Genomic DNA, 25,596 nt, shown 5'->3' on the forward strand with positions numbered 1-25,596 from the left:
TCAGCAAAAGAAATAAGTTTGTTTGTTTGTCTGTTTTTACAGAAACTCAAGATTTGAGTGTTAGGCTCAGCCAGATGGCTGCTTCCTTCTAAGGCTGTGAAGGATGGAAAGGCTCTAGCATCTCCACAGCTTGTGGGCATTCCAACCATCAATCTCTCTGTGTCTCTTACATGTTATAAAATTTCTTCCCCTAGGGAGGCAAAAACAATGTCTGCCCCCTCCTTATGAGGTCATAAAGACATCCCAAAATATGATTCCACCAAAGTTCAATGTGGAGAACCAGTGAATGAATTATGTTTACTCATAAAGCACTGAGTAAGGTGTTCCTGGAAGGAGTGTGGGTGACCCAATGCAGAGGCACTGCAAAGACTTCATCAAGCACAGATAAAGGATTCTTCATAGCTGTATGTATAGAGCCTCTTGTTGTTAACCTTACACAATCTATTATACTCTGGGCCCTCCTCCAATACCAACACTGCATGCAATTAGGGCAGAACTGCACACACACAGGGCTAAGGAGAGCTGTTCGAATGTCAGGTGTGCATGCAATGTGCTCTCAGTCCCCACCCCTTATATGAAGCCTGATCTTGATGGGCTCTTACAAGTAGGCACAGGTGATCAGACAGCCCTATTGTACAATGTCATTGCCCTCTGTGTCCCAATGTCCCCTTTCTGTAAACGAATCCGTAACGACAGATATGGGCCCATCCTTATCTTGAACACAACCATAGAGACCTTAGGCACAATGAATGAAGTTACATTCTGCAGTACCAGGAATTATAACACCAGCACTGAGGGAAGCACAATTCAACCTGTAATAAAGGATAATTGTCAGAAAAACAGTCATGGACAGCTAGAAAAATTTAATGAGTTAGTAAGCTCTTGCTTTATGACCCTCAGTTAATGAGTAAGTCTGACTACAGCTAGAGCATTGCACCAGGCACAGAGGGTTGCTGTGAAGAACTCAAAGACATAACCGTGTCCTCCCTGGAGGGGTGTTCAGTGTAGCTGGGAATCTTAGCGAGCCATGCACCTGGTAAACAATTCTGACTGCAAAACTGTTATTGTACCCTTTTAATTAGACTCAGTAGGGCACCCATCCAAATGAGCTATCCTTTCATGAGAACCCATGCCTGCTAGGGTTTTTTGTTTGTTTGTTTGTTTTGTGGGGGGGGGGGGATCCCTAGCCCCACCTCTCTCCCAGCAACCTATCACGTGTCAAGGCTGTTTGAGCAGCAAGAAGCTACTTAAATAGCCATTGCCTCCAGGCCTCTGTCCTGGTCCTCCATCTAGTGGCAAGAATGTTTTTTGCAAGACAGCTGTCTTATATTAATTCTAGCTGGGAAATCTCTCACCCACCCACCCACCCCCTCCCGCCCTCCTCAAAAAAAAAAAAAAGTTTTCCAGGAGAGAGCTCTGGAAAAATGAAAGATGTAGGTTTGGGACAAAGATAAGGATATTTCAATTGGGGAAATGGCAAAGATATTATGTATATAGAAATGAGCCAACATAGGTCTTTTTTTGTTTTGTTTTTTTTGTTGTTGTTGTTGTTTTTTTTTTTTTTTGGTTTTTTTTTTGAGACAGGGTTTCTCTGTATAGCCCTGGCTGTCCTGGAACTCACTTTGTAGACCAGGCTGGCCTCAAACTCAAAATCCGCCTGCCTCGGCCTCCCGAGTGCTGGGATTAAAGGCATGCACCACCAAGCCTGGCTCCAACATAGGTTCTTAAAGGAAAGAGAATCTGAATTCGGGGAAACTGGAAAACTGGCAATGGAGAGTGATCCTTGGTAACAGAGATGACTGTACCGATCTGCTGAAGGCTGTAGGTGAGACCTACACCCAATGTGCCCACCAGCTTTTTGACCATATGCAGGAGCCTGGCATCCATAAGTTCCCTTTGTTCTCATGGTACACTGATTTTCTAGATGTGCACAGCAAGGTTGAAGTGCTAGGCTTCCAAGGCCATAGCTGCTGAGTAGAAAAGCTGCAATTTGAAGCAGATAGGACCAAAACTAGAGGTCACACTCCTTCACAGAGCAACATGAGAACAAGGTCTTGGGGAAAGACAAAAGAGAGACCAGGTAGGGAACAGTGTAACAATCTATATTTGGATTGACAGGTGGTGTCAGAAATTAAAAGGGGAGGGAGGTTGATGAAGTGCCTCTGTGGTATAGATGCTTGCCACAAAGTCTGATGACCTGAATTCAATTCCTGGGACCCACGTGGTATAAGGAGATAACCCACTCAATGATTGTCCTCTGAACACACCTGTGCACATGCAACCTCATAAATAAAAGAAATGCAATGGTGGCTCACAACTCTCCTTTACTCCAGTTCCAGGAGCTTTCACACCTTCTGGGGGTGCAAAACACACATATAGTGTACATATGTACATGGCGGCAAAACATATACACAAAATAAAAACAAAGATTTGTTAAGAAAAGAAACTAATAGGTCAAAGTGACTTCTATTGGGTAAGTCTTGGTGGCAGCCGAGATGGTCAGAGCAAAGAACAGAAAAGGAAGGGTAAATGACATACAAAAAGTTCTGCGGAGACAAAAAGAGGGAGGCTTCCTTTCATATGGCTCAAAGGCTGACTGTGATATTCTTAGCCATGAGGCCAGAGCTCTCCTAAGAGAGAGTTCAGTGGTAAAAAGTATTTGGGGCTCTTGAGGAGGAACCTGCATATTACTCCTTGTGGAGGACCCAAGACCAAACTCCTGCACCCATACTAGGTGTTGCACAATGGCTTTATATCTTCAGCTCCAGGAAATCTGAGGCCCTTTCTTGGCTTCTGCAGACATAGAGACCTGCATGTATGGCTATGCATACATATGCATACATATACACACAAAGAAAAATAATATGTTGCAGAATGGCACAGTAGACTGGTAATATGGCTTCATGACTATAATCTGGGCAGACTGATTACTTCAACTACAATGGAAGGTGCAGGATACTCAAGCAAATTCCAGCATATGGAACAGTGAACAAAACAAGTCATGAAACTCATTGTGGAGGAGGTAACGACTTACTGCAAAATGTCAATCACAGTGGAGGACTTAGAAAGGGCATTTCCTGGATTAGGCAGTGGGGGTCGGGTAGGGGTGTGTATCTTGACTTCAAAAACACCATCAGGGCAGCAAGCAATTCTGGCCAAACAGATGGATGCCTATTTGTATAGTAGGCTGAATACTGCATGTTTTCTGGGGACTAGTAACCAAGTCACTACTACTATTCAAGTGTGGTTTTGATTTCATTACTTCCTTTAACCCTGCTACCAAAATTCTAGTATTTGAAAGGATACAAAAATGAAACCAAGTTGAACAGCTCTTGCCTACAGTGTAGTTAAAGCAAGAGCAGGCTCAAGAGAAGAACTGGAGGGGAGCCCAAAATTCTTGTACTTGACACTGTTTGCAAGGTCAGCACTTTCAGAAGCCATTAAACTTCAGGAAAGTTATTCCTAGTAGATGTCAATGGACATGCTCAGGAACTTGTAGCCACGTGGCCTGTTCTAAACAGACAGTCTAACTACTAGGCTTTCCAAAGAGGCATGTTTCCAAGCACATGTTCTCTTGTTACCTTAGCCACCAGAGAAACCATAGCAAGATGAGGAAGAAAAAAAGCAGAAGGTGCTCATGTGAGACTGAAGCAAAATAGTCTCCAAAGAAGGTAAGACCTGGTAGAAGGTAAAAGTACCTCAAGGTGGCCTAGCGAAGTCAGTCTGCGTTTAGCTCTCCTACAGTGTTTTGCCTATGTTTTGTGTCTATGTCTTCCGAGGACTGTAATTTAACTACCTTACTCTTTAAACTGCTTTCTCAAATAGATTCTAAACTCAACACTGGTGTGTCTTCAGAAAAAGACTCAACCATTGAAAAACTCTTTCATGAATACTTACTATGTCTTTAAGCCCAACATGAATGGACCTCTTCTTTCCTCCAGACCATCTTTCCAAAACTTCTATGTGCTCCCTCCCCATTCCCACTACATGCCTAAGATCACATCAATTAGTCATTACTGTCTTCAACTGAATCCCACTCAACAAAAATGTCTCAGCTACAGCCTCACATAGACTATCTTCTACATTCTCTCTCTCTCCTTCCCCACCACCCATCACTGTGTTCTGTCCTGAATGAACTGAACTCACCTTGGTTCCTTCAACTTCTGATCCCTTCCTACTTTATAAAATGTGTCTGGGTCCATTCTTCCCATCCTTTGCTACTGCTCCTACACACACACACACACACACACACACAGAGAGAGAGAGAGAGAGAGAGAGAGAGAGAGAGAGAGAGAGAGAGAGAGATAATTGGCTGAACTTGTCCCTCTCCTGAGTGCCCAAGTCTCTGGTACAGTCATGCTAAATAGAACCAGGCCCATCCCATCGATCACTCTGCCTCAGTTCTTTTTCTATCCCACATGCCCAATCCCTACAGTGCCCCTTGCCTGGCTCCACATGAACTGAACTTACACAGCTCCAGTTCTTCTCACAGCTCCTTGGTTAGCCCCACCTCCCTGCTTGGATGACTCATCCTGTCTATCTGTTTCCTATACTGAGAATCACAGAATGTCTGCACTGCAGGACATGGTGACTTCCTTATATTTGCTTTTGTCACTAGGGATGATATGCAATAATCACCTCCATCAAGAGATTCTAAAGAGATTTATTATCAGAGTGGGAAACATTAAACAGTAGGAGAATGTTCTCAGGGTAATTAGCTTGATTCCACTATTTTATAAAGTAGGCATATTTCAAAATATAATTGTGCATACACAAACTATAGAGAACTTTTACTTGCCCATTAGGAATAAATTGATTTTGTGGGGCTATATACTTCATAGTAAAGTGGGCTGAAGGGTCAGTCTTTCTAACTATCTTTTATCCTTCTAAAAAACATGCTGTCAAAAAATGCTGCCAATGACTTTGGGTACAATGATTGTAAGTTTCATGGAATGAGATAATTCTGAAACATCTTATACTTGAATAGCATAGCGCAAGGTTCTGTTGAGAAGTTTTCATTTGACTGCACAAAATCTCCATTCAACAGTTCTCCTCGTTGTACAAGGAATTCGAGACACTAAGAGAAGCAGCTTGCCCCAAATTTCCATCCAGGAACTAAGTGAACCCATGTTGTAACTGAAATCTGAGGTGCCTCTTGGCTTTTTGTCTCCCTGTGTTTTCCACGGAGTAATCCCTCACTTATCCCAGTACACCTAGATCCTCAAGACTGCCAACGTATAAAGGCGTGCCCAGGAGCACAACTTTTTAGCAGGCCCCCAACAGAAAATATAAAATGCCTTGGAAAGTTGAATGTTAGATCAAGAGGAATTGGAGGCCTTTATTATTACACACACACATACAGAGAGAGAGAGAGAAAGAGACAGACAGACAGACAGAGGAAGAAAAAGAAACAGAGACAGACAGACAAATGAGCCACAGAAACAGAGAGAGTGGGAAAGAGTATGGAGAGTTTACTTAGTGGTTAAGAGAACTTCTTGCCTTGTTGCTCTTGCATAAGACCTGGGTTCGATTTCCAGCACCCAGCACCTACATGGTGACTCACAACTGTCCCTTACTCTAGTTATATAGAATTTTATACCCTCTTCTAACTAATGCAGGCACCAGGCTCACACATAATGTGCATATATACATGCTGGCAAAATAATCATACCCATAAAATAAATATATCTACAAATTTTTAACTATATGTACATATAACCCATTGATGATATGATTCAAACCGATCTGGTTATGTGGAGTCTTGTTTTGTTTTGCTTCTTTGAGACAGGATCAGACTTTGTGACCCAGAATGATACGAAACTCATTATGTAGGCCCAGCATGACTAAAAGTCATGGCAACCCTCCTGCCTCATCCATTGGGATTGCCATCTTGATCACCTGCCTGGCTCTTATAGTGGGTTTTGTGTGTGTATATATGTAGGTACATTTTCATGTATGTATTTAATCATTGTTCATTTTCCATTTCCCTTCAGCTCTTCTTGTTCCCACCCTCATCCTGGATTAGATGTCAATGCCACATACTTGGGCTTCTCTCATAGGCAATTCTGTGCAAGCCCAGAGGGCACTTGTACAATGAGATATTATAAAACAAATAATCTCATAAGATTGCCTGAATATTACCTACTGCCCATCCCTCTCCATTTTGTCCAAGCAGAAATTACACATAAGACTCTATAGGCTTAGAGCATAAGAAATTCTACTAGCTGTAAAAATCCACAAGTTCTGAAAGCAAAAAAACTATTTATGGCAGAAAAGTTACAAAGAATTATTACCCTTTTTTAATCCATAGGCCGATGACAAATTGTATATATGTACCAGGCTGTCCTCAACACAGTTGTTTACAAGGTGAACTCACAGTTAAAGCTAAAAAATACTCATCCTTTAAAGAATGAGAGCTTAAATTAAGAAAGGTTTTATTTTTTTAAAGACCAAACAAATACATTAACACACATCCAAATGCCACAGCAAGCACTCATTGGGTTTTGTAAAAGAGAAAACTGTACTGTGGTGTCAAATGAAAACCAAAACCACTTTAAGAACAACCACTGCTTATGGTGACATGGATACATGGACAACTAAGAAGCCACTGCATGTTTTCAGTCGAGTGGATATGCATGAGCAAGGTGAAGTAATGGAAGGTGGGGTGGCCACAGTCACACTTTCAGACCCTTTTCCCCACTCTATGTGCTCTTGTTCTGCCCTGTTGATTTAGTCAGCAGGTAAATGTACAAAGAACTTAATATCAAAGAACACTTCCAAAAGTCAAAAATAGATTCAAGGTCATGGCTAAAGTTACCCCAGGTTGGGGGAGGGAGGCTTTCAAAAGCCATATTTCACAAAATGCCAGGCACTAAATCTAGTCACATGTGCTTGCAGTAGAAAAAGAAACACTGATCTTAATAGAGGCTGGTCTTTTTCATGATGCGCAGGAACTCTTGCTCATTGACCTCACCATCTCCATCTCGATCAGCTTCATCAATCATTTCCTGCACAGAGATAAGGGTTCATCTTAGATTAAGTCACAAACTAAACTGAAAGTAATTAGATAAGAAACTTCAGACAGGCTGTGGTGGCGCACACCTTTAGTTCCAGCACTTGGGAGGCAGACAAAAGCAGATTTCTGAGTTCAAGGCCGGCCTGGTCTACAGAGTGTGTTCCAGGACAGCCAGGGCTACACAGAGAAACCCTGTCTTGAAAAAAACGAAAAACAAAACAAAAGAAAAAAAAGAAGAAACTTCAAATAATGCTATGAGAAAAGATGACTATGGTCCATTTAATGTGAGTATGCCCCTTTCTATGAAAGTTACTTAAAAGCCAAATCTCAATGACTGTCATATGCATCCATTGAAAAGAAGCTGGAAAGTCACCCTGACCTGAAACCCAAATGAGGGAACTTCAATTGTACATGTGTATTATCGAAACAGGGTCCACAGGTATGAAATTATCACCACAGGTATGAGGGATACTAGCTTTCCTTCAAAGAAGGAAAATAGAGAAAATAGAACCCACGAAAGCCATAGCCTTTTTCTCACCTGCAGTTCCTCATCTGTCAGGTTCTCACCCAGCTCCTTGGCCACGCGCTTAAGATTCTTGAATGATATTTTCCCAGTCTCATCATCATCGAACAACTTGAAAGCTTTCAGGATTTCTTCTTTAGTGTCTTTCTCAGACTGGAGTAGAACACAAAAGTGATAGTTACTTATATCCAGCCACTCTTGCTACTCCCCGGTCATCTTTTTGTCTCCAAAAACCTGACTTGAACAATGTTAGGAAGCCAGGTCCTCTGATTCATGGTGGCATATATTCCCTTTCTACTTCCTCTGCCATCATCTATTCCATAATCAAATCAGAACTTAGTAGAAAAAAGATGCCTGCTTTTGAAAAAGTCAAGAAGTCCTAAAAAATAGACATGAGGACTTGTTGGGGGGGTGGGGCAAAGTATCATGTGGCAAGGACAGGTTCCTATTATAGCCGAACAGTCATATACTGTTTTCACAGGTAGAAGACAAGAGCCTCTGGAGTGAGCTGGGGCTCATCTTTCTAACACCTGACACTGGATCTGGCCAGGTATCTATACTGTCCCTCCTGTGCTTTGTCTTGTATAGAACGCTGCCCAGTTCTAATCCCAAGAAGGGAGTTGTAGGAAAACTATCTTCTTAGATTAATTCCCCGGCCATGGCCCACATTATCATAAGGTCCTGGTGATAGCTGTCATGATATATGTCCTTGGTCACAGGCAAACAAGTATGGTACATTGTAAAAAAAAAAAAAAAAAAGAAAACATACTTAGTAAAGTGAATATAAACTCAGGGGTTACATAGGAAATATAATTGTATATAAAGTACTGTACAAAACAAGCAGACACTAGATTCATTTTTAAAATATAGAAGCAGTGAGTAGGGTTGTAGTCAGGGAAAATACATTGCTAAAACAGATAGACTGATAAAGGCAGAGGAGGAGAGAGGTATTTTTCACAATGGCCTTCAAAGAATTACCAGGGCCCTGAGTCCTTGTAATGCAGAAGAGCAGAATTTCTGAAAGCGTTCAAACCTCAGCTATTTCAGGAAGGTTCTTGCCAGGAGGTTCAGGTGGAAGAATAATCTAGGAACCAATCTTAAGTGTGAACCATTTGTCTGAAAATGTCAGATTGACACCTGATTTATTGTATGATAATTTAATTTTTAATAATAATAAATTAAAACCAAAAATGACTAGCATTGAAAATCTCGGTGTTAAAAGTTTTTACTGCTTGTGATTATCATGTGGCCACATGAAACAAGATAATGCTAATACCTTAAAGAAAGCCAAATGAAACGTAGAGATCCTCTCAATTAAAAATACTATCTTCTCCCATGTGGAAGGGATAGATTTTGTTGGATAAAGCTCTTTGTATGTCTAGATTCTCATGTTTCTACCATTATGGGTAGAAAGCATGCTAATTATCTTAACTAACTTACCATTTTCTGAGTCATCACTGTCAAAAAGTCACTGAAGTTCATTTTTCCTGTTCCTTCTTTATCAATTTCACTTATCATTTTCTTAATTTCTTCTTTCTTGGGCTCAAAGCCCAGGGCCCTCATTGCCACCTACAATGAAAACAGAATCATCTAAATAGATACATAACGTAAAAACAAAAATGACTATTGAAGATATTAACCAAACACCTGATAAAATGATGGAAATGATCAGGGAACACTTAAGGCTGATTTAATTGATATTTGCAATCAACTTTATCAATTAGACCATTGTTTCAGGTAAAATATACACAGGGTACCCTTGTCTGTTACTTTTTGCAGGCAGAAAGGAGAAGAACGGTAACAGCTAAAAGACAAGCAATAAGGAAACACAAGGTAACAAAGAAAAGGATGTGTGCAGCTTACCTTCAGTTCTTTGATGTCTATAGTTCCAGTTCCATCAGCATCAAAGAGATCAAAAGCTTCCCGGATTTCCTGTTTCTGGTCTTCAGTAAGTTCAGGCTTAGGACTCATCCTTTTTCTCTGGGCACTGGATGCCATGGTTGTCTTCTTAAAATTAGAGGCCTTCACACAATATATAAACACAGAAGCACATTATTACAAGCCATAGTCCTTGTTTTATTTATGACAGCTCTAAACATACATATCTTTTTCAATGAGGTGTGCCATCGTTTGTAATGTACTTATGTCATTACGTAAACTTCCATGGGCCAGTGAGAATTCTTGCTGCCAAGCTTGATAACCTAAGTGGGAACCAGGACCCAGGCTTCAGTTGTCGTTGTCAAAGATGAAAAGGGAAACGATGCTTACATGGTAAAAGGAGAGAACTAACTCTTCCAAATTATTCTCTGACCGCCACACTCAGGCTAAAATGTGCTTCTCCACCAAGGAATAATAAGTGTAAAAACTAAAATAAAATTAACCCCAACTCTAAATGACAAATAGCACAAACCTCTGTGAAGAAAAAACTTTCTCTCAACTTAAAACTATTTCAATTTATATATGTCAGTTTTTACTAAGTTATAAAAAAAGAAATTGGCAATAATGAGGTTATTTTCTAATATAACTGTAAATTTGTCTTAATGTGATGTCTCATATGACTAAATTCAACTATATTTCATTGGGGAGCCACCAAATAGAAGAGAGTTTTTGTTTTAAAATAGTATATTACCATTTTCCTCCTTGTTCTTGTATAGATCAACATAGAGCAAGTGAATATATGAATATGAATTTCTAGTGTTAACATAGCCTTCATGAGAAGACATAACTCTGACCTCCACTGTCTTAAAGTTTATACTACAGAAAGTTCATGCAATTGTACCATTAATCCATGTGTCACTTTAGGAGATTCAATTTCAGTCATTTTTAAATCTAAAAAAGCATCATCAAAAGCTCTTTGAGAAACCAATTACAGTTATGGATGATCAACTGTATATGATTTCCGTACTCTCGGTTTTAGAAATGTACTTAAAACATCTACTTGTGGTGCCAGTTCCCAAGAACTCTGCTCCTCCAATTACTTATGCCTAAATTTGGCTAAATGTAAACTTACTAAGATAAAAATTATGCCGGTACAAAGTGATAAAAATCAAACCATTTGCACCTGCGTGCTTTCTCACAGCCTCTCCTGAAAGCGTTTGCGACCATCAGAACACAGTAAACCTCTTAGCACCAATGCATAAACTTTAACTGGGTGGCCGCGGCCAGGAGGCCTGAGTTTGACTGAGGCGGAAGTCTAAGGGAAGCAATAGAATGGTCACCCTGCTGTTTCCTGAAAGCCAGCGGAGGTCCAGAGGCAGTTTGTGCGGGGGTGGCTGAAGGTGACTTGGGCGAGGAGGGGGTAGTGGGAAAGAGCAGGCAAGGCAAGCTGCTGGCGGCTGTACTTTCTCTTCTACCCTTCCGGCACACAGCTCCAAGGAAGAACTAGTGCGTCAACGCCAAGAACCGTGCAAGAAAGGTAGCAAGGCTGCACCGAGGCCTAGGAAAGGACCGGGGACGCCGCGTGGGGTCCACCGAATCCCTAGCACTTACCATCACCCAACGGACTCTGCCACCGGTTGTTAAGGCAACGGCGTACTCGCAGCCTCAGCGGCGTTCCCACTGCTCCACGCGCGCACAGCCCGCTTCCCATTGGTTTGGGAACGAAGAGGTGGGGCTAACCTGGCAAAACTCGCCCAAGAGCAAGAGGGCGGTGCGTCGGCAGCCAAAGACTAGCCTCATTGGGCAAAATCATGCTGTGAGCGTCAATTGGTTGCGCCAGAGCCAAGCTAGACCAATCAACATTATGAAGGAAGCTCTGCTGATTGTGGGCTCATATCTATCAGTAGAAAAGGGTGGCGGGTGTTCAGCCAGACTTCTCTGGTTGCCGGTTGTCTGCAAGCTGAGGTCGATCATTTGAGTGTCTAAACCGGGTAAGAGTTGCGGGCTTGCCCTTAGAGGCTGCTGCGTGTGGGTGACAGAGCCTGGAGGAAGTAGGAGGGAATGGGTGGGACCCATTTTAAAACCGAGTTGGGGGACACAGAACATCTGAGGGGCCAGCAAGATATGACCAAATGGTTTGGAGGGGTGACTGTGCCAGGAGAAGCTGAGACCTCGAAACTGGAGTGGGCATGCTGAGTATTGTGTCAGTGGTTCACAGGGCTGGGGCTTAGAAACCCAATCCACATGAGGCTTTGTCTTTACATTAGCTCTACAAGAGTCACTTTAGCTCTCAGGGGAATGGGCTGGGGACTTTTAGATCTTCAAAACTCATCAAAATGTGTCCTGTTAGACGTACAGACACTCAAGTCACATGGGAAGGAGCATTCCTGAATGAGACTCCCTTGAAAGCAAAGCCACAGGAGTTTTGGAAGTATGGAATGTAAAGAGAATTAAAGGGCAAAGTGCACAACGGGTTGGGGCTACCTGGAGCTGTGCCAGGAGTAATGAAGGCCCAGGGTCGAACACAGATTCTATGTTCTACGTCCCTCAAAGCAAAGAAAATCAGTTTAGGGACTTTAAGGGCACAGTATCAGTCTCTCAAACTGAGAAAGGCCTGAGACTTAACAGCTCCCCATAAATGTAATATAGGCCCTTTGCCCTCTTTCCTTTAAGCCAGGAACCGGCTTCAAAACTTTTGTGTCTTGTTTGGCTCCTTTGTTCACTGCAGCAACAATCCCCCATATCCAGCCTCTGAGTTCTCACAGTTCCGTCCTTGAATTGTCCTCTGTTTTCTCTGTTCCTCCTCAGCCCTTCCTCAGCAGTATGAGCTGGAGTTCTCACCATAATCTGCAAAGCCTGCCATGAAATTCCTCCTTCTCCCATCACACCCACACTGTTCCCCCTCTGGCTCACTCTCACCCAGGGCACTATTTTTGCGGCTGATACATTCCTTCACTGACCTTACCCAGTCCCATGAACTTTTTAAAATTTTTTAGTATTTTGATTAATTCTTTGAGAAAATTTCACAGGTAGATATAATTTTTTTGTTTTGAGATAGGGTCTCACTCTGTAATTCTGGCTGACCTGGCACTCACTATGTAAACCAGGATGCCCTCAAACTTCACAGGGATCCATCTGCCACTGCCTCCTGAGTGCTTAGATTAAAGGTATGCACCAGCAAGCCTAGTATTGGTCTTCAGCTATTGTCACCTTCTCTGTAAAGGTAATCACTCTCTTTACTTTGTACCTGGGCCCCTCATATTGCTCCATATTTTTATAGTAGCACTTGTCACCTCCTAAGCCACTGTAAAGTTAACCTTTTTTCTTTGTTGTCTCCACTAGAAGGTAGGCACAGGAGGACAGGAATCATATTTGTGTTCACCAGTACCTGGAAAAGGAAAGACTACATGTTCAGTGTTCAGTGAACCTTAGTCTATCAGGTAGTCCATAAGTATCCCTTAGTTTTTCATAATTCACCCCTCTGCCAACATATGCTTATACTCTTACAGTGAACATCTCTGGTTTCATCAGTCCCCTTTGGGGTGGCAGCCCAGCAGGCTAGAAAGGACAAATAAATTTCTTCCTGGGTTATGCGCTAATTCTGTGACCCTAGCCAAGTTCTTTGACCTGTCTGAGTATAATTTTGCTTTGTTCTTATGTTCTTGCAACTTATCACGGTTACTAGGACATGTTCTTCCCACCCTTGGATGTGATCTATCTTTTAAGACTCTCACATCCTCTCTTTAACTCACTCATTCTAGGGCCTTAGCACTCAAGTTTTCAGATAATTTCATGTTACTAAGCATCATACATTAGTTCTCATGGGCTTAGCCTCCTTAGGATCCAACCACAGCTCTATCATTCTTTGAAGCTTTCTGTTTTCCATACAAGCTGATGGTTTCTTTGAAGATCTGAACTGTTCTAGTTGGCTTCTGTCTGACAGTGGCTGCTGTTTGGCAACTTGTGAATAAGTAAGTGAGTGAGCCCCTATAGCAACTCGGATGTAGGCAGGAAATGTGAATGTTTTCCAGATCCAACTTCTAAAACAACAACAGGATAATTCAATAGAAGTCACTTGAGTCAGGAAGAAAGCATTGCCAACAGGTACTGAGGAAATAGAAGGATAAGGGGCAATTTGGATTTACCTTAAATCTGAAAGGAACAGTAGAAGCTAGGCTCGGGCTTGGTAAGGGGCTCCTGAGTGGCCCATAGCAAATTCAAAAGTAAGTAGATATGAAAAAGTGAGAAAGATGTGGCATCTCAGGTCTGTGAAAAGACAGAGTCCAGTTGGATGGCCCCAGGAAAATAATGGCTTACCTCCTAAACACTTTCATCCTGTGCCATGTCTTTGAATTCTGCACAGAGAAGTCTTTGTTTTTTTACAAGACCCCTGCCCTTTTTTGGCAATATTTACTCAGGGTAATGTATCCATTGGATAAGTAGGTGCCAGCTTCATGGGAGTTGTTCTCTTTCCATTAGATCATCAGGCCAGGTCTTATACAGTGTGCTAAGCCTGAGGTGGGTGGTGACAACATAAAACTCAGGGACTCATATCAGGATTCCTAATTCCACTAATTGACTTGTCTGGGAAGTATATTTTGCCCTTGGAGTCTGTATTTCTTACACAGATCAGCACAATCTATCCTCAGATAAGGAACTCGAGGTAGCCACAGTCTAACTTCACACTCTGTTCCTTTACAGGGAGCTCACACTCCTCAGAAAATGAGGGGCACTTTCATCTTTGTGGGCTTTGAAACACATTATCCTTTCCTGTTCAGCAATCAGTGGTCACAAACAGTCCCTACCTTCTTGTATTTTTCACAGTGTGTGATGTGGCGGTACATCTTAGCTTCTAATGGATTCAAAGTCCCACCATTCTAAATGGAACAGACTTGAGGCTTCTGGTATGACAGTCTTCACAGCTCACTAGTCCCTCGGACTTTGCTCTTTGAGGACTACTTTTCAGTAGTTCAGGGCAATTCTGTTTTTCTCTGTAAGTGTGTGATCAAATATATGTACCAGAAAATGCAACATTTTGACCATTTTTGTACTCTCTTCCTACTGTAGAGCAACTGACACCAACTCTGCTCTGATATTTTCAGTCTGCAAAACTGAAACTCTGCATTAGCAGCCCTTCCTCCTTTACCCCTGACAACCAGAAACCATCTACTCTCAGTTTCTGTGAGTTTAAGTACCTGGTGGGAATGGAATCAGACAGTGCTTATCCTTTTGTGCCTGGCTCATTTCATTTAGCATAATATCCTCAGAGTATATTCAGTTTGCTACATGTATTAGAATTTTGTTCCTCTTTATATCTGCATAATATCCTGCTGTATGATTTCAATGGACCACATTTTATCAGCTCGTGCATCACTGGAAATTTAGGATACTTTTACCTTTTGGCTACAGTAAACAATGCTTCTGTGAAGACAGATATAGGAAAGTCAACTCCAGGTCCTTGCACACAATTTAGGAGGTTTATACTCACAAATGAAACTGCTGAATCACATGGGAATTCTGTTTTAATTCTGCAAGCAACTGCCAAATTTCTACAGCGAAGCAACTCTTTTCTATTACCATTAGCTTCACATAAGTATTCCAGTTTCTCCATGACCTTGCTAACACTTTTTCTGTTTTCTGACTTCTGATAGTAGCTCTCCTAATGGATGTGAGCTGGTCTTGTTGAGATTTTGGTTGGCATTTCTCTAGCAATTGGTAACATTTAGTCAATTTCATGTGCTTGCTTGTGTTTAAGTGTATCCTCTCTGTTCATTCAGAGCCAGTCCTGATATGCATTTGAACCTAAGTATAGAATGTCCACTGCATTTCAGACATCTGGCCGGAGAAAGAGGGTGCCAGTGGCATTTGACTCACTGTCAGACTAATTCTGATATCCCAGGACCTACATACACAGCAGATAGTAATTCTGATATCCCGGGACCTACATACACAGCAGATAGTAATTCTGATATCCCGGGACCTACATACACAGCAGATAGGCGTATAGGTTTAGTTTTGAGAAGAGGTCGGTGTGCTAAGACCTGTGTGCTCATCATTTGAGCACTGCAATTATACTAGCGTGGCCATGTCACTTTTACCTCTCACCTCCTCCTCTGGCAAGTGGGAAAGACTATGTGCTTCTTGCTTTGACTAGTCGTGGGGGTGGGGGTTGGCAACTGCACTCTGTGTTTCTAGACTGCACAGAATTCATTCACCCACTCGGTCTTTGTAACCTGACCACAGACAGCGTGGAGGACAAGTGAGTTTCTTTTCTTTTGTTTTTGTAATCCTTACACAACCTCCCTTAAGCTAGCCCAGTTTGGGCCCATATTTCTTCCTACATCTTATATGAAACTTCGAGTGCTGGCATGATTATATTTTCTGCATTTTATTTAGGAACCGGGTGAAATATGTTATTTACAGTTTTGTACCTTGGTGTTCTTGTGAGACTCCTAACAGGGAACAGGACCTATCTCTGATTCTGTCGCCTGTCTCTGGGACCCTTTCCCCTAACTAGGCTACCTTGTCCACTCTCAATAGGAGATGTGCCTATTCATACCACAACTTGATATGCCATGGCTGGTTGATATCTATGGGAGGCCTACTCTTTTCTGAAGAGAAATGGAGGAGGAGTGGATGGGGGAAGAGGACAAGGGGAAGTGGGGGTAGGGGGGAGACTTAGCAGAGAGAAGAGAGGGGTAACTGTGGTCAGATGTAAAAATAAATAAGTAAATAAACAGCTTTAAAAAAAGAACTAAGTAGAACACCTTAGGATGAATTGTGCTTTACTGAGAATGAGGTGGGAAGGGATCAAAGCCAGGGCACTGGGCATGTTAAGCAGCCTGTATCAAGTGTACACAGCGTGTCCTCAGGTAAGCTAGATTTCAGAAGTGGACCATTGGGAGGTATGATAAAAACTGCTTTTAACAGGGTGTTTAATGGGTATTTGGCACTATGCTCTAAGGGCTTTGTCTTTAATTCTCACTGTAATCTTACAAGGCTATCTGCTTTATAAATGAAGAAACAGGTTCAGTTCCCTTTAATGACTCCCAAGAGAGCTTCCCAGTTAGAGGTAGAACTGAGATTTGAACCTAGGCACAGGCTCTGGGTTTATTAGTTTATAGCTTTGAAAAGTAAAGGGGTGTGTGCTTTGGCAGTGTAGGTGAGCAGGGTATCCTCCAGGGATGGACTTATTAGTAAGCTTGCATTCATCTCTTAGATCTATGTCATGCCTGAACATACATATCATGACTTAAAACAGCAGCGCTCCGAACCTGTAGGAAGCATTCTCTCCCTGAAGCTACGATGGGATCCCACAAGCAGGCAGGTGGAGACCATCACAGCCCCAGATACATAACACAGACCCCTGCTAGAGAGGTTAATAATGGCATTGACAGGGTTGCAAGGTAGACAGGAGAATCCCCTTGCCTCCACTGATGCATCTGCCTTCTCATTTGCTAATGCTCCCTTGAGGATCTGAAAAAATATGCAAAGTGAACAGTAGACATTTGTGATTTATAACACACCAGCTTAAGAACAAAGTCATCCACTTAGTGAAGCTTCTAGGTAGGTGTCACTAGATACATGAGGAAGAGCAGTATAGACTCTGCATGTATAAATACTTGATGCAGCCCTGAGACCAGCAGGCCCATGAGTGCCTGCTCTATGCTAGGCCCTGTCTTGCATGCCTATAATTCAGCAGCAAGCAAGCCAGATCAGACTGTTTGCAAGACTGGCACAAGGTGCCCTGACCCTTGTTCTCCAGCATCTTCTGTCCTGCTAGATGCAAAGCCATATATGAGTCCAGTCACTGCCACCTAGGTTTGAGGTGAGTAGATGTCAGTTGCAAGTGTTCAGGGCAATGAGCAATAAAGACAGGAATGGAGTAGGCATGGAACTGCAGGTTAACTATCCATATTCATTAGATGTATGGACAGAGACTCAGAAAAAGGCAAGTTCTAAAATATACTGAACTGATGTATTGGATATTTTTCTTATTACAGTGAGAAACTAACTGAAGAAAAGCAACCTGTGGAAGGCAGAAGTTTAGTGTTGTGTGATAGAGAGTCCAATCCGTCATGGCAAGGCAGTCATGACAGCAGGAATGCGAGGTGGCAGGTCACACTGCATCTGCAGTCAGGAAGCAGAGGGAGATGAATGCTGGTGCTTAGCTTGCTTTCTCGTTTTTTTATTTAAAATATAAGATTTCTAAGTTTCATTTTATGTGTATAAGTGTTTTGTCTACATTGTATATATGTATACCATGTGTGTATAGCCTGCCTGGTGCTCACTGAAGTTAAGGACAGTTGTAAGCCACCAGGTGGGTGCTGGGAACCAAATACAGTTCCTCTGCAAGAGCAGCAACTGCCCTTAACCACTGAGCCACCTCTCCATTGCTTTCTCGTTTTTTTTATTGAGTCCAGGTTCCCAGCCCATGGAATAGCACTACCCATGTTCAGTGTAAGTCTTTGTATCTTGCTTAAACTTCTCTGGAAATGCCCTCACAGACATGTCTCAAAGTCTCCTAGAAATCTTGTCAGTTTAACAAGATAAATAGTTATAACTGATATTTTCTATTATGAATTCAGAAAATCTCCCTATAGGTGACCTATCAAACATTGAGGGTTGTAATATCTGTTTCAAGGATGTTTGGGCCATTTATATGCCCACAAAAAATCAATACACTCATCAAATTAAGTCCCGTAGAGACATATGATGATACCCATTGTTTGAAAGTGTCAGGCTGTGGAAATTGGATTGAAGCCATTACAAGACCTAGTCAGTACTGGGTGCCTGTCACTTCTTTCCCCAGTGACATTCTTTGCATCTTCTTTCATGGGTAGACTCTTTTATTTCTGGTACAGTTTTCCATTTACAAATACTACATCAGAAACACCTATACATACAAAATAATATCATAATTTTTAATTTGCGTTTGCACCTGTGTATTGTGGGTAAAGGAAAAGGGAATGATGAGTAGGCCTTCAGCAGGACTGCATTTTTCTGTTTAGTAGCATCATTGCTCTTGATTACTTTGTCTCCCACTATAAAGTTCTTGGTCCCCATCATTTTCCAACCACTACCCAAAGGCTTTTGCTATGACTATTGTAAAGGAGGTTATTCCTATCCTGCCTCTAACCCAAGTACATTATGAGTTAAAGACTTGTCACATACTCTCTAGCACAGGACAGTTTGGCTGGTAGTGTATAATAGCTGTACCTTGGCATTTTGGAAACCTGGAAGAGAAGAGGGGCTAGGTGGCGAGAGAAAGAAATGTAGCCAAGACAGTTATTCTGATCAAAGCTCAAATTTTACTGTTGCGACACTCAGTTATGAAGGAAGGGGGAGGGGACCCGATTCCCGCCGAATAATCTCAGGTCCAGTAGAAAGGTGAGCATGTGTGTGGCTCCAAACAGCAAAGCGGCAGGTTCCAGCAGTGGGCGTGGCAGAACGAATGAGCAGGAAGCTCCACCCCTGAGCAAGCAGGTTTCAGGCTGGGGGAGGGGAAGCTATTTATGAATACTCACCCATAATGGCTAACAGTGCTTTGCTTCACATACTATTAATGTCTTTCTCTAATTATGTCTTTAGGAAGAAGAGTTGATTGCAAACGAAACCATACTTTGAGCCATAATGGAACAAGCTGTTCATGGTGAATCAAAGCGAGGCCAGGTCACAGGAACACATTTGACAAATGACATTTCCAAAGTAGGTACTAACATTTAAAAAGTAGAGGAAAGTCAAACTATTGATATTTACCTCTGCAGTTTTAAATGTATTTATTCTTTTCTCATATATTATTACATCTTCACTACAGTTTCTCCTCCATCCACTCCTCCGAGTCCTTCCTCACCCCCTCCCATCTCCCCAGATCCACTGCTCCTCTATTTCACTTCAAAAACAACAGCCCTCCCAGGACTATCAGCCGAGCATGACGACCTAACAAGCCGCACTAAGACTGGGCACAGACCTATCAGGCTTTATCTGTACATTTTAAAATGTACTTCAACCATCTGTTCAGTCAGTGCTGGTTGGTTATGATTTTGTGCATGTATACCTTGATTTCAAATATTAAAACATGCCAGTTACTTATTGCTGTGTACCCAACAAAAATCACAAAGCAAGAGTTTAAAAAAGCAATAATTAGAGCAGAAGCATGACTCAATGGTTAACGGCACCAGCTGCTGTTCTTCAGAGAGCCGGTGTGTAGTCCCCACATGGCGACTTACGACCACCTGTAGCTCCAGTCCTAGGGCATCCCCCTTTCCTCCCTTCTGAGGATACTGAGTCTGGTTCGAGTTGGGAGATTTACACTGGACTTGTTCATGTAGCTGCAACCACGCAGGCACCTCTGGCATGCATGTTTACTGGTGGACTAACGCACTGATGGCAGTGAATGTCGGCTGTCAGCTAGACACATTGACTTGTCTTCTTTTGTTTTAATGTGTAGCCCAGGCTGGCCTTGAACTCCAGATCCTCCTGCCTCTGCTTCCTTCAGCAAATCCTCCTGGCCCTCACCACCAGTACTGGCTGGCTTGTCTTCATATGGCCTCTAGTATGTTAGCTTAGACTCCTTAGTGAAATGGTAGAAGCCTTCCCAGATGGTGGCAGTAGCCCCTAAGATGTAGTATCATGAGTCTCAGAAGATACTTGGAGGAATTGTTGCCCCATCATTGTCAAGTGTTCTGAAGGTTCTTCACCATAGGTCTTCAAGTTTACTGTCATGTAATTCACTCTTGATAAACATCACATTTCCAAATTGTGTCTATCAAGCATTAGTAAATTAGATATTCTCCAAGATAATACCAGGCCTCCAAATCACTCTAGTTTTGGTGTAGAGTTCAAATAAGTTTTCATTTGGGCACCTTTGGTTGAAGCCCTGTACTAGCTCTCCACCCTTTTTGTATAAACCAAGATTTTATTGTTAACAGCAACCTTAAAAAAATCATAACAAACTGCTAGTACCATCAGGTCTGAACCTTCTTTACATACTTTGGAATATGCTCTGTTTTCCAGGGAGTGACTTTCTAAGAAATAAATGCCTAAATTTAAGCTACTAAGGAAGAATAGTTTTATCTACTCTAAAAAGAAAATCATCTCTGCTGAAGAAAAAGTAAAACTAGAAAGAAAAAAAACCCAGAAGCCCCAGCCATGCTCTTAAGATTATATTACAATCGAATTTAATTCTTTTGTGGTGCTGGGAATCAAACATGTAGCTTAATAGATGTGCTCTACCACTGAGCTATACACCCTACTCCAAGCTCATTCCTCTCCTTTTCTTAGCACTATCATCTCTAAGATGTCCATTTTATCCATTTGGTCCATCCTGGAGTCTTACTACCTGAAATTTTATTTTTATACTCTGCTTTTAACTGGTATGGCCACCAAAAGTTAGTGATTATTTCACCTGGTCTCTTCTAGCCACTTAGTCTTAGACATATGATTAAGTACGTTAATAAGCCTTTACATGTTCAACATCTCTGGGCAGAGTCTAGTTTGATTCCCATCACTATAAAACTCTACTGACCAGCAATTGTCTCAGTTGTTCCAAGCAGTATCAGTACAATATGCCTGTAGGTTCACGGCCAGCCTGGTCTACATAAAGAATTCCAGGACAGCTAGGGATATAGAGAGAGACAGACCCTGATTTCATACATACATACATACATACATTCATATTATAAAACCAGGAAATGTAATTTCCCTGAAGGACACAATAGCAAAATTATAAGGTTATTTATTTGTCTGATTGATTGGTTTGGTTTGTGTGTGTGTGTATATGTATGTGCATGCCTGTATTTGTGTAGTTCATGTAAGTGATTGTACAGGTGTGCACACCCATATGTTTATACAAAGAGGCTAGAGGAAGACATTGGATGTCATTATTGTACTCCGCTTTCTTTCTTTAAGACAGAGCCTCTCACCTTATTATTTTTCCATTGCTGTGATAAAATACCATGACATTGGCACTTCAGAGAGAAAAGGGTTTATTTGGGCTATGATTCCAGAGGAATAAGATTCCATCATCATCACTGCATAGATGCTTGGCAGTAAGCAAGCATAGTGACTAGAATAACAAGCTGAGAGCTCCCATCTTGAACTATAAACATGAAACCAAGAGAGAGAGCACTGGGAACAACAGGAAACTTTGAAACTCCAAAGCCCCCAGTGACATACTTCCAGCAAAGCCATAGCTCCTAAACCTACCCAAACAGCATCACCAACTGGGACCAGAGGACTCATGCCCAAGATGACAGAGGATGTTCCTATTTAAGCCTCTACTATATTCTATAAACTAGAAGATTGCTGTTTTGCCTAATATGGCTGGTCAGCAAGCTCTCAGGTTTCACCTGGCTTTGCTCCTTAAATCTGGGTTATAAGCATGTGCAGCCATGCCTGGCTTTTTACATTGGTGTCGGGGATTTGGACTCATGTCATACATTTGCACAGCAAGCACTCTTAACCACTAAGTCATTTCATCAGCCCCTAAGTTGTTTTATTTAAAAATAATTATTAGACTATGAGCCATATAGAATCCCTGAAGCTATAAGCACTAGAGAGCATCAGCAGGAGCTCTGAGGACTGGCCAGACTTCTAATAAACCAAGAAAAACCAGTGTGGCTCTAAGTGCTCACAGTGTAGCTGAGGTAGAAAGAGATGGCAGGACGGGCTGCCAGAGAGGTGATTGATGGACAGTGATGAGGCTAACTGTGTCTACAGAGCTATTTCATGATGAGCACCCAGATTAAGACAGGTAAATCTGCAGAAGGTACCTGGCTTTGACAAGCCCTGAATGTGCCATATAGCTTAATTATGTCACTGCATGTGTCTGTCATTGCAGTGGCTTGTGACAGGTAAACTTGACCTTCACCACTTTAATCCTCATCCTCTTGTCCTCTTGCCATCCTTCTCTTTCTGCAGGCTAAGAAGTGCACAGTGATTGGAGGCTCTGGGTTCCTGGGGCAGCACATGGTGGAGCAGTTGCTGGAGCGAGGCTATACTGTCAATGTATTTGATATCCACCAAGGCTTTGATAACCCCCGGGTGCAGTTCTTTATAGGCGACCTGTGCAACCAACAGGTAAGGGACCCACTCAGTCTCACTGGTCTCTCACAGGACCCCAATGGGAAATCAAGTGCTCAGAGACCAGGGTAACTGTAGCTTAAAAAAATTCTATTTTGAAAACTGTAAAAGTAGCTGGGCGTGGTGGCGCATGCCTTTAATCCCAGCACTCGGGAGGCAGAGGCAGGTGGATTTCTGAGTTCAAGGCCAGCCTGGTCTACAAAGTGAGTTCCATGACAGCCAGGGCTACACAGAGAAACCCTGTCTTGAATGTAAAAGTTATAGGAAATAATTTCACATACCATGTTGTCATTAATCAGAATGAGCAACAGTTGTCTGTGTCACAGGGATTTTGTTGTGTCATAGGAACATGAGAGCAGCCATGGGCCATACATAGTCCAGTGAGCAGACAAGGCTGTGTACCAAGCAAACTTTACCAAAATATTTCATCAAACATATTATAGGTTGCAACATGCCAACTGCTGCCCTAGAGTATGCAGATGGTAGGCCATATGATATTTATTCCTTTTAATTGAGATACAGTTAACATGCTATAACATTCATATTTAAAAATATATTTTATTATTTTAGTTATATGTCTGTGTTGATCTGCACATGTGAGTGCAGGTGTCTGCAGAAGCCAGAGATGTTAGATATCCCCAGCTTCCCCAATCAGAGCCAGAGTTAGAGGTAGTTGTAAACCATCGGATATGGGTACTAGGATTTAACTCAGATCCTCTGGAAGAGCAGTGCATGCCCCAGCAGTGCTCAGCCACCTCTCCAGCCCTGAACTTCACATTTTTGAAATGTGCTCTGAAATAATTTTCAGCAGCTCTTCACTTCCCAAGGAGATCCTGCGCCTCTTCAGTCCCCAGTGTCCTCACAGCCCTCAGCACCACTCTCCCACTCTCAGATGTTCTGAAAATGTCCTTTAACACAAAGCTTTCAAGTTCCATCCTGGTTGTATGGAGTATTTATATTTTGAATCATTGTAGATATTGCCAAGTCGCTCAGCAAAGCTCTTGGGTGTTTATGGTGACCATCCACAGCCACCCCTTTCCCTTCCCAAATGACTGACTTCTTTCCACATTGGTTTCAGCTCCTTGCTGAAGGTGGCCCCATCAACATTTCTGGTAAAATTGTACTCCAGTGGGACCAACTCTGGGCATTTTACTGTCACCCTCTGTACTGCATCCTCACCAGCTTTGGCTCCATAGCCCCTTTGTTTTCCTGTGTAACTTTCATCCCCCAAACCCAGTCTCTTCTTGTCACTTGTCAGCTAGGGTTCTTCAGAAAAACAATCCATAGTGGGAAGGAGAGGGCCAGTGCACAGGGCAGGAAGGAGAGAATGACTGAGATCAAATTCAAAGAATGAGTTTTTGTGATTGGCGGGTGGGAAGTATTAAGTTAGCAGGACAGACAGAAAACTTGGGCAGAACTGATAGCATGCCCTGATTAGGACCCCTGGCTCTTACAGAAACCTGTTTTGTTCTTAAGGTCCTGTTCACCAAGAGTTTCAAGGAGAGTACTCTTTTGTCTGAAGCAGCCGACTGTTAGTTACTATTCTCCCCCAGCCAGTTATAGATGCACTCGCTAAGAGGGAGATAGGATATGGACCAGGTGATTCACCAGAAGCCCCAACACCGACAAAACCATCTGTCTTTTCCTTCTGCTTCTCCGGGTGATGCGTACATTCTCACTGTTCCTTGCTTCTATCATAGCCCTCACTCTCCCCTGGTGCCATCGAGCCTCAGTCACAAGCCTACACATGCCTCCATCTAATTCCAAAGGAACTTTCCCAACACAGCATGTTCTCCAGTCACAATCAGCCTCGCAAAATACAAGCAAGAAGCATTAACCAGGTCAGGGGTTTGCCAGACAAATGTGCTAAAAGGTCAGAGGACTAAGGCAAAGCTCTATGAGTAGAGCCCGAATTCTCAACTAAGCAAGGAAAGGTGGATTGATGCTGTTAAAGACCATGGCAAGGGACCACTTCAAAATGATCCTTCTGCCTCAGCCTCCCAGAGCTGGAACTATAGGCACCTACCTATGTCAGCTGAAGAAGCCCTTTCATTGCACTCTCTTTAGCTCCTGGTTCTACTTTCCAAACAGCCAGATGGAAAAAGATGCTTATCGACTGAAAGGGGGTAGGGGAGCAAAGTAATTCCAGATCTTTGGTATTTTTTGAGATTGTATTTATTTTCATTTTATGTGCTTTGCCTGCATATGTGTCTCTGTGACACATAAACACTGCACCCACAGAGGCCAGAAGAAGGTGTGTGGTCTTCTGGAACATGAGTTACAGACAGACGTGAGTAAGTATGTGGCTGCTCGGGATCGATTCCAGGGCCTCCAGAAGAACAACCAAGGCTCTTAAACACTGGGCATCTCTCCAACTCCATAGCCCACTTCTTTTTTTTTTTTTTTCCATTTTTTATTAGGTATTTAACTCATTTACATTTCCAATGCTATACCAAAAGTCCCCCATATCCACCCACCCCCACTCCCCCTTTTTGGCCCTGGTATTCCCCTGTACTGGGGCATATAAAGTTTGCAAGTCCAATGGGCCTCTCTTTCCAGTGATGGCCGACTAGGCCATCTTTTGATATATATGCAGCTAGAGTCAAGAGCTCCGGGGTACTGGTTAGCTCATAATGTTGTTCCACCTATAGGGTTGCAGATCCCTTTAGCTCCTTGGCTACTTTCTCTAGCTCCTCCATTGGGAGCCCTATGATCCATCCATTAGCTGACTGTGAGCATCCACTTCTGTGTTTGCTGGGCCCCGGCATAGTCTCGCAAGAGACAGCTACATCTGCGTCCTTTCAATAAAATCTTGCTAGTGTATGCAATGGTGTCAGCGTTTGGATGCTGATTATGGGGTGGATCCCTGGCTATGGCAGTCTCTACATGGTCCATCCTTTCATCTCAGCTCCAAACTCCGTCTCTGTAACTCCTTCCATGGGTGTTTTGTTCCCAAATCTAAGGAGGGGCATAGTGTCCACACTTCAGTCTTCATTCTCCTTGAGTTTCATGTGTTTAGCAAATTATATCTTACATCTTGGGTATCCTAGGTTTGGGGCTAATATCCACTTATCAGTGAATACATATTGTGTGAGTT

The 25,596-nt window shown here is 42.4% G+C and overlaps 2 protein-coding genes across 2 annotated transcripts in view; one reads left to right on the forward strand and one right to left on the reverse strand.

Annotated features, from left to right (window-relative positions):
* Nucleotides 1–6,278: 6,278 nt before the first annotated feature.
* Cetn2 (centrin 2) lies at nt 6,279–11,058 on the reverse strand. Its single transcript, NM_019405.6, has 5 exons — nt 11,028–11,058; nt 9,402–9,560; nt 8,979–9,107; nt 7,554–7,691; nt 6,279–7,007 (listed from the first exon to the last, which is right to left on the reverse strand). Exons 1-5 carry the CDS (start codon nt 11,028–11,030, stop codon nt 6,918–6,920), a joined length of 519 nt encoding a protein of 172 aa, NP_062278.2. The 5' UTR covers nt 11,031–11,058; the 3' UTR covers nt 6,279–6,917.
* Nucleotides 11,059–11,234: 176 nt separating this feature from the next.
* The window catches only part of Nsdhl (NAD(P) dependent steroid dehydrogenase-like), a 40,008-nt gene continuing 25,646 nt past the window's right edge, over nt 11,235–25,596 (forward strand). The window contains exons 1-3 of the mRNA NM_010941.3: nt 11,235–11,407; nt 19,008–19,124; nt 22,338–22,496. Of these exons, the coding sequence (NP_035071.3) occupies nt 19,050–19,124; nt 22,338–22,496 (234 nt within the window). The 5' untranslated portion in view covers nt 11,235–11,407; nt 19,008–19,049. The remainder of the gene's footprint in view (nt 11,408–19,007; nt 19,125–22,337; nt 22,497–25,596) is intronic.

This window comes from Mus musculus, chromosome X (genome assembly GCF_000001635.26).
Source record: "Mus musculus strain C57BL/6J chromosome X, GRCm38.p6 C57BL/6J".
Lineage (NCBI taxonomy): Eukaryota > Metazoa > Chordata > Mammalia > Rodentia > Muridae > Mus > Mus musculus.

Bases quoted from the DNA above. Each gene is read 5' to 3' on its own strand.
- Cetn2 (NM_019405.6), bottom strand. The intron at 9,108-9,401 runs GTAAGCTGCACA...TTTTCATTGTAG, and splicing joins TAGACATCAAAGAACTGAAG to GTGGCAATGAGGGCCCTGGG. The intron at 7,692-8,978 runs GTAAGTTAGTTA...GTTCTACTCCAG, and splicing joins CAGTGATGACTCAGAAAATG to TCTGAGAAAGACACTAAAGA.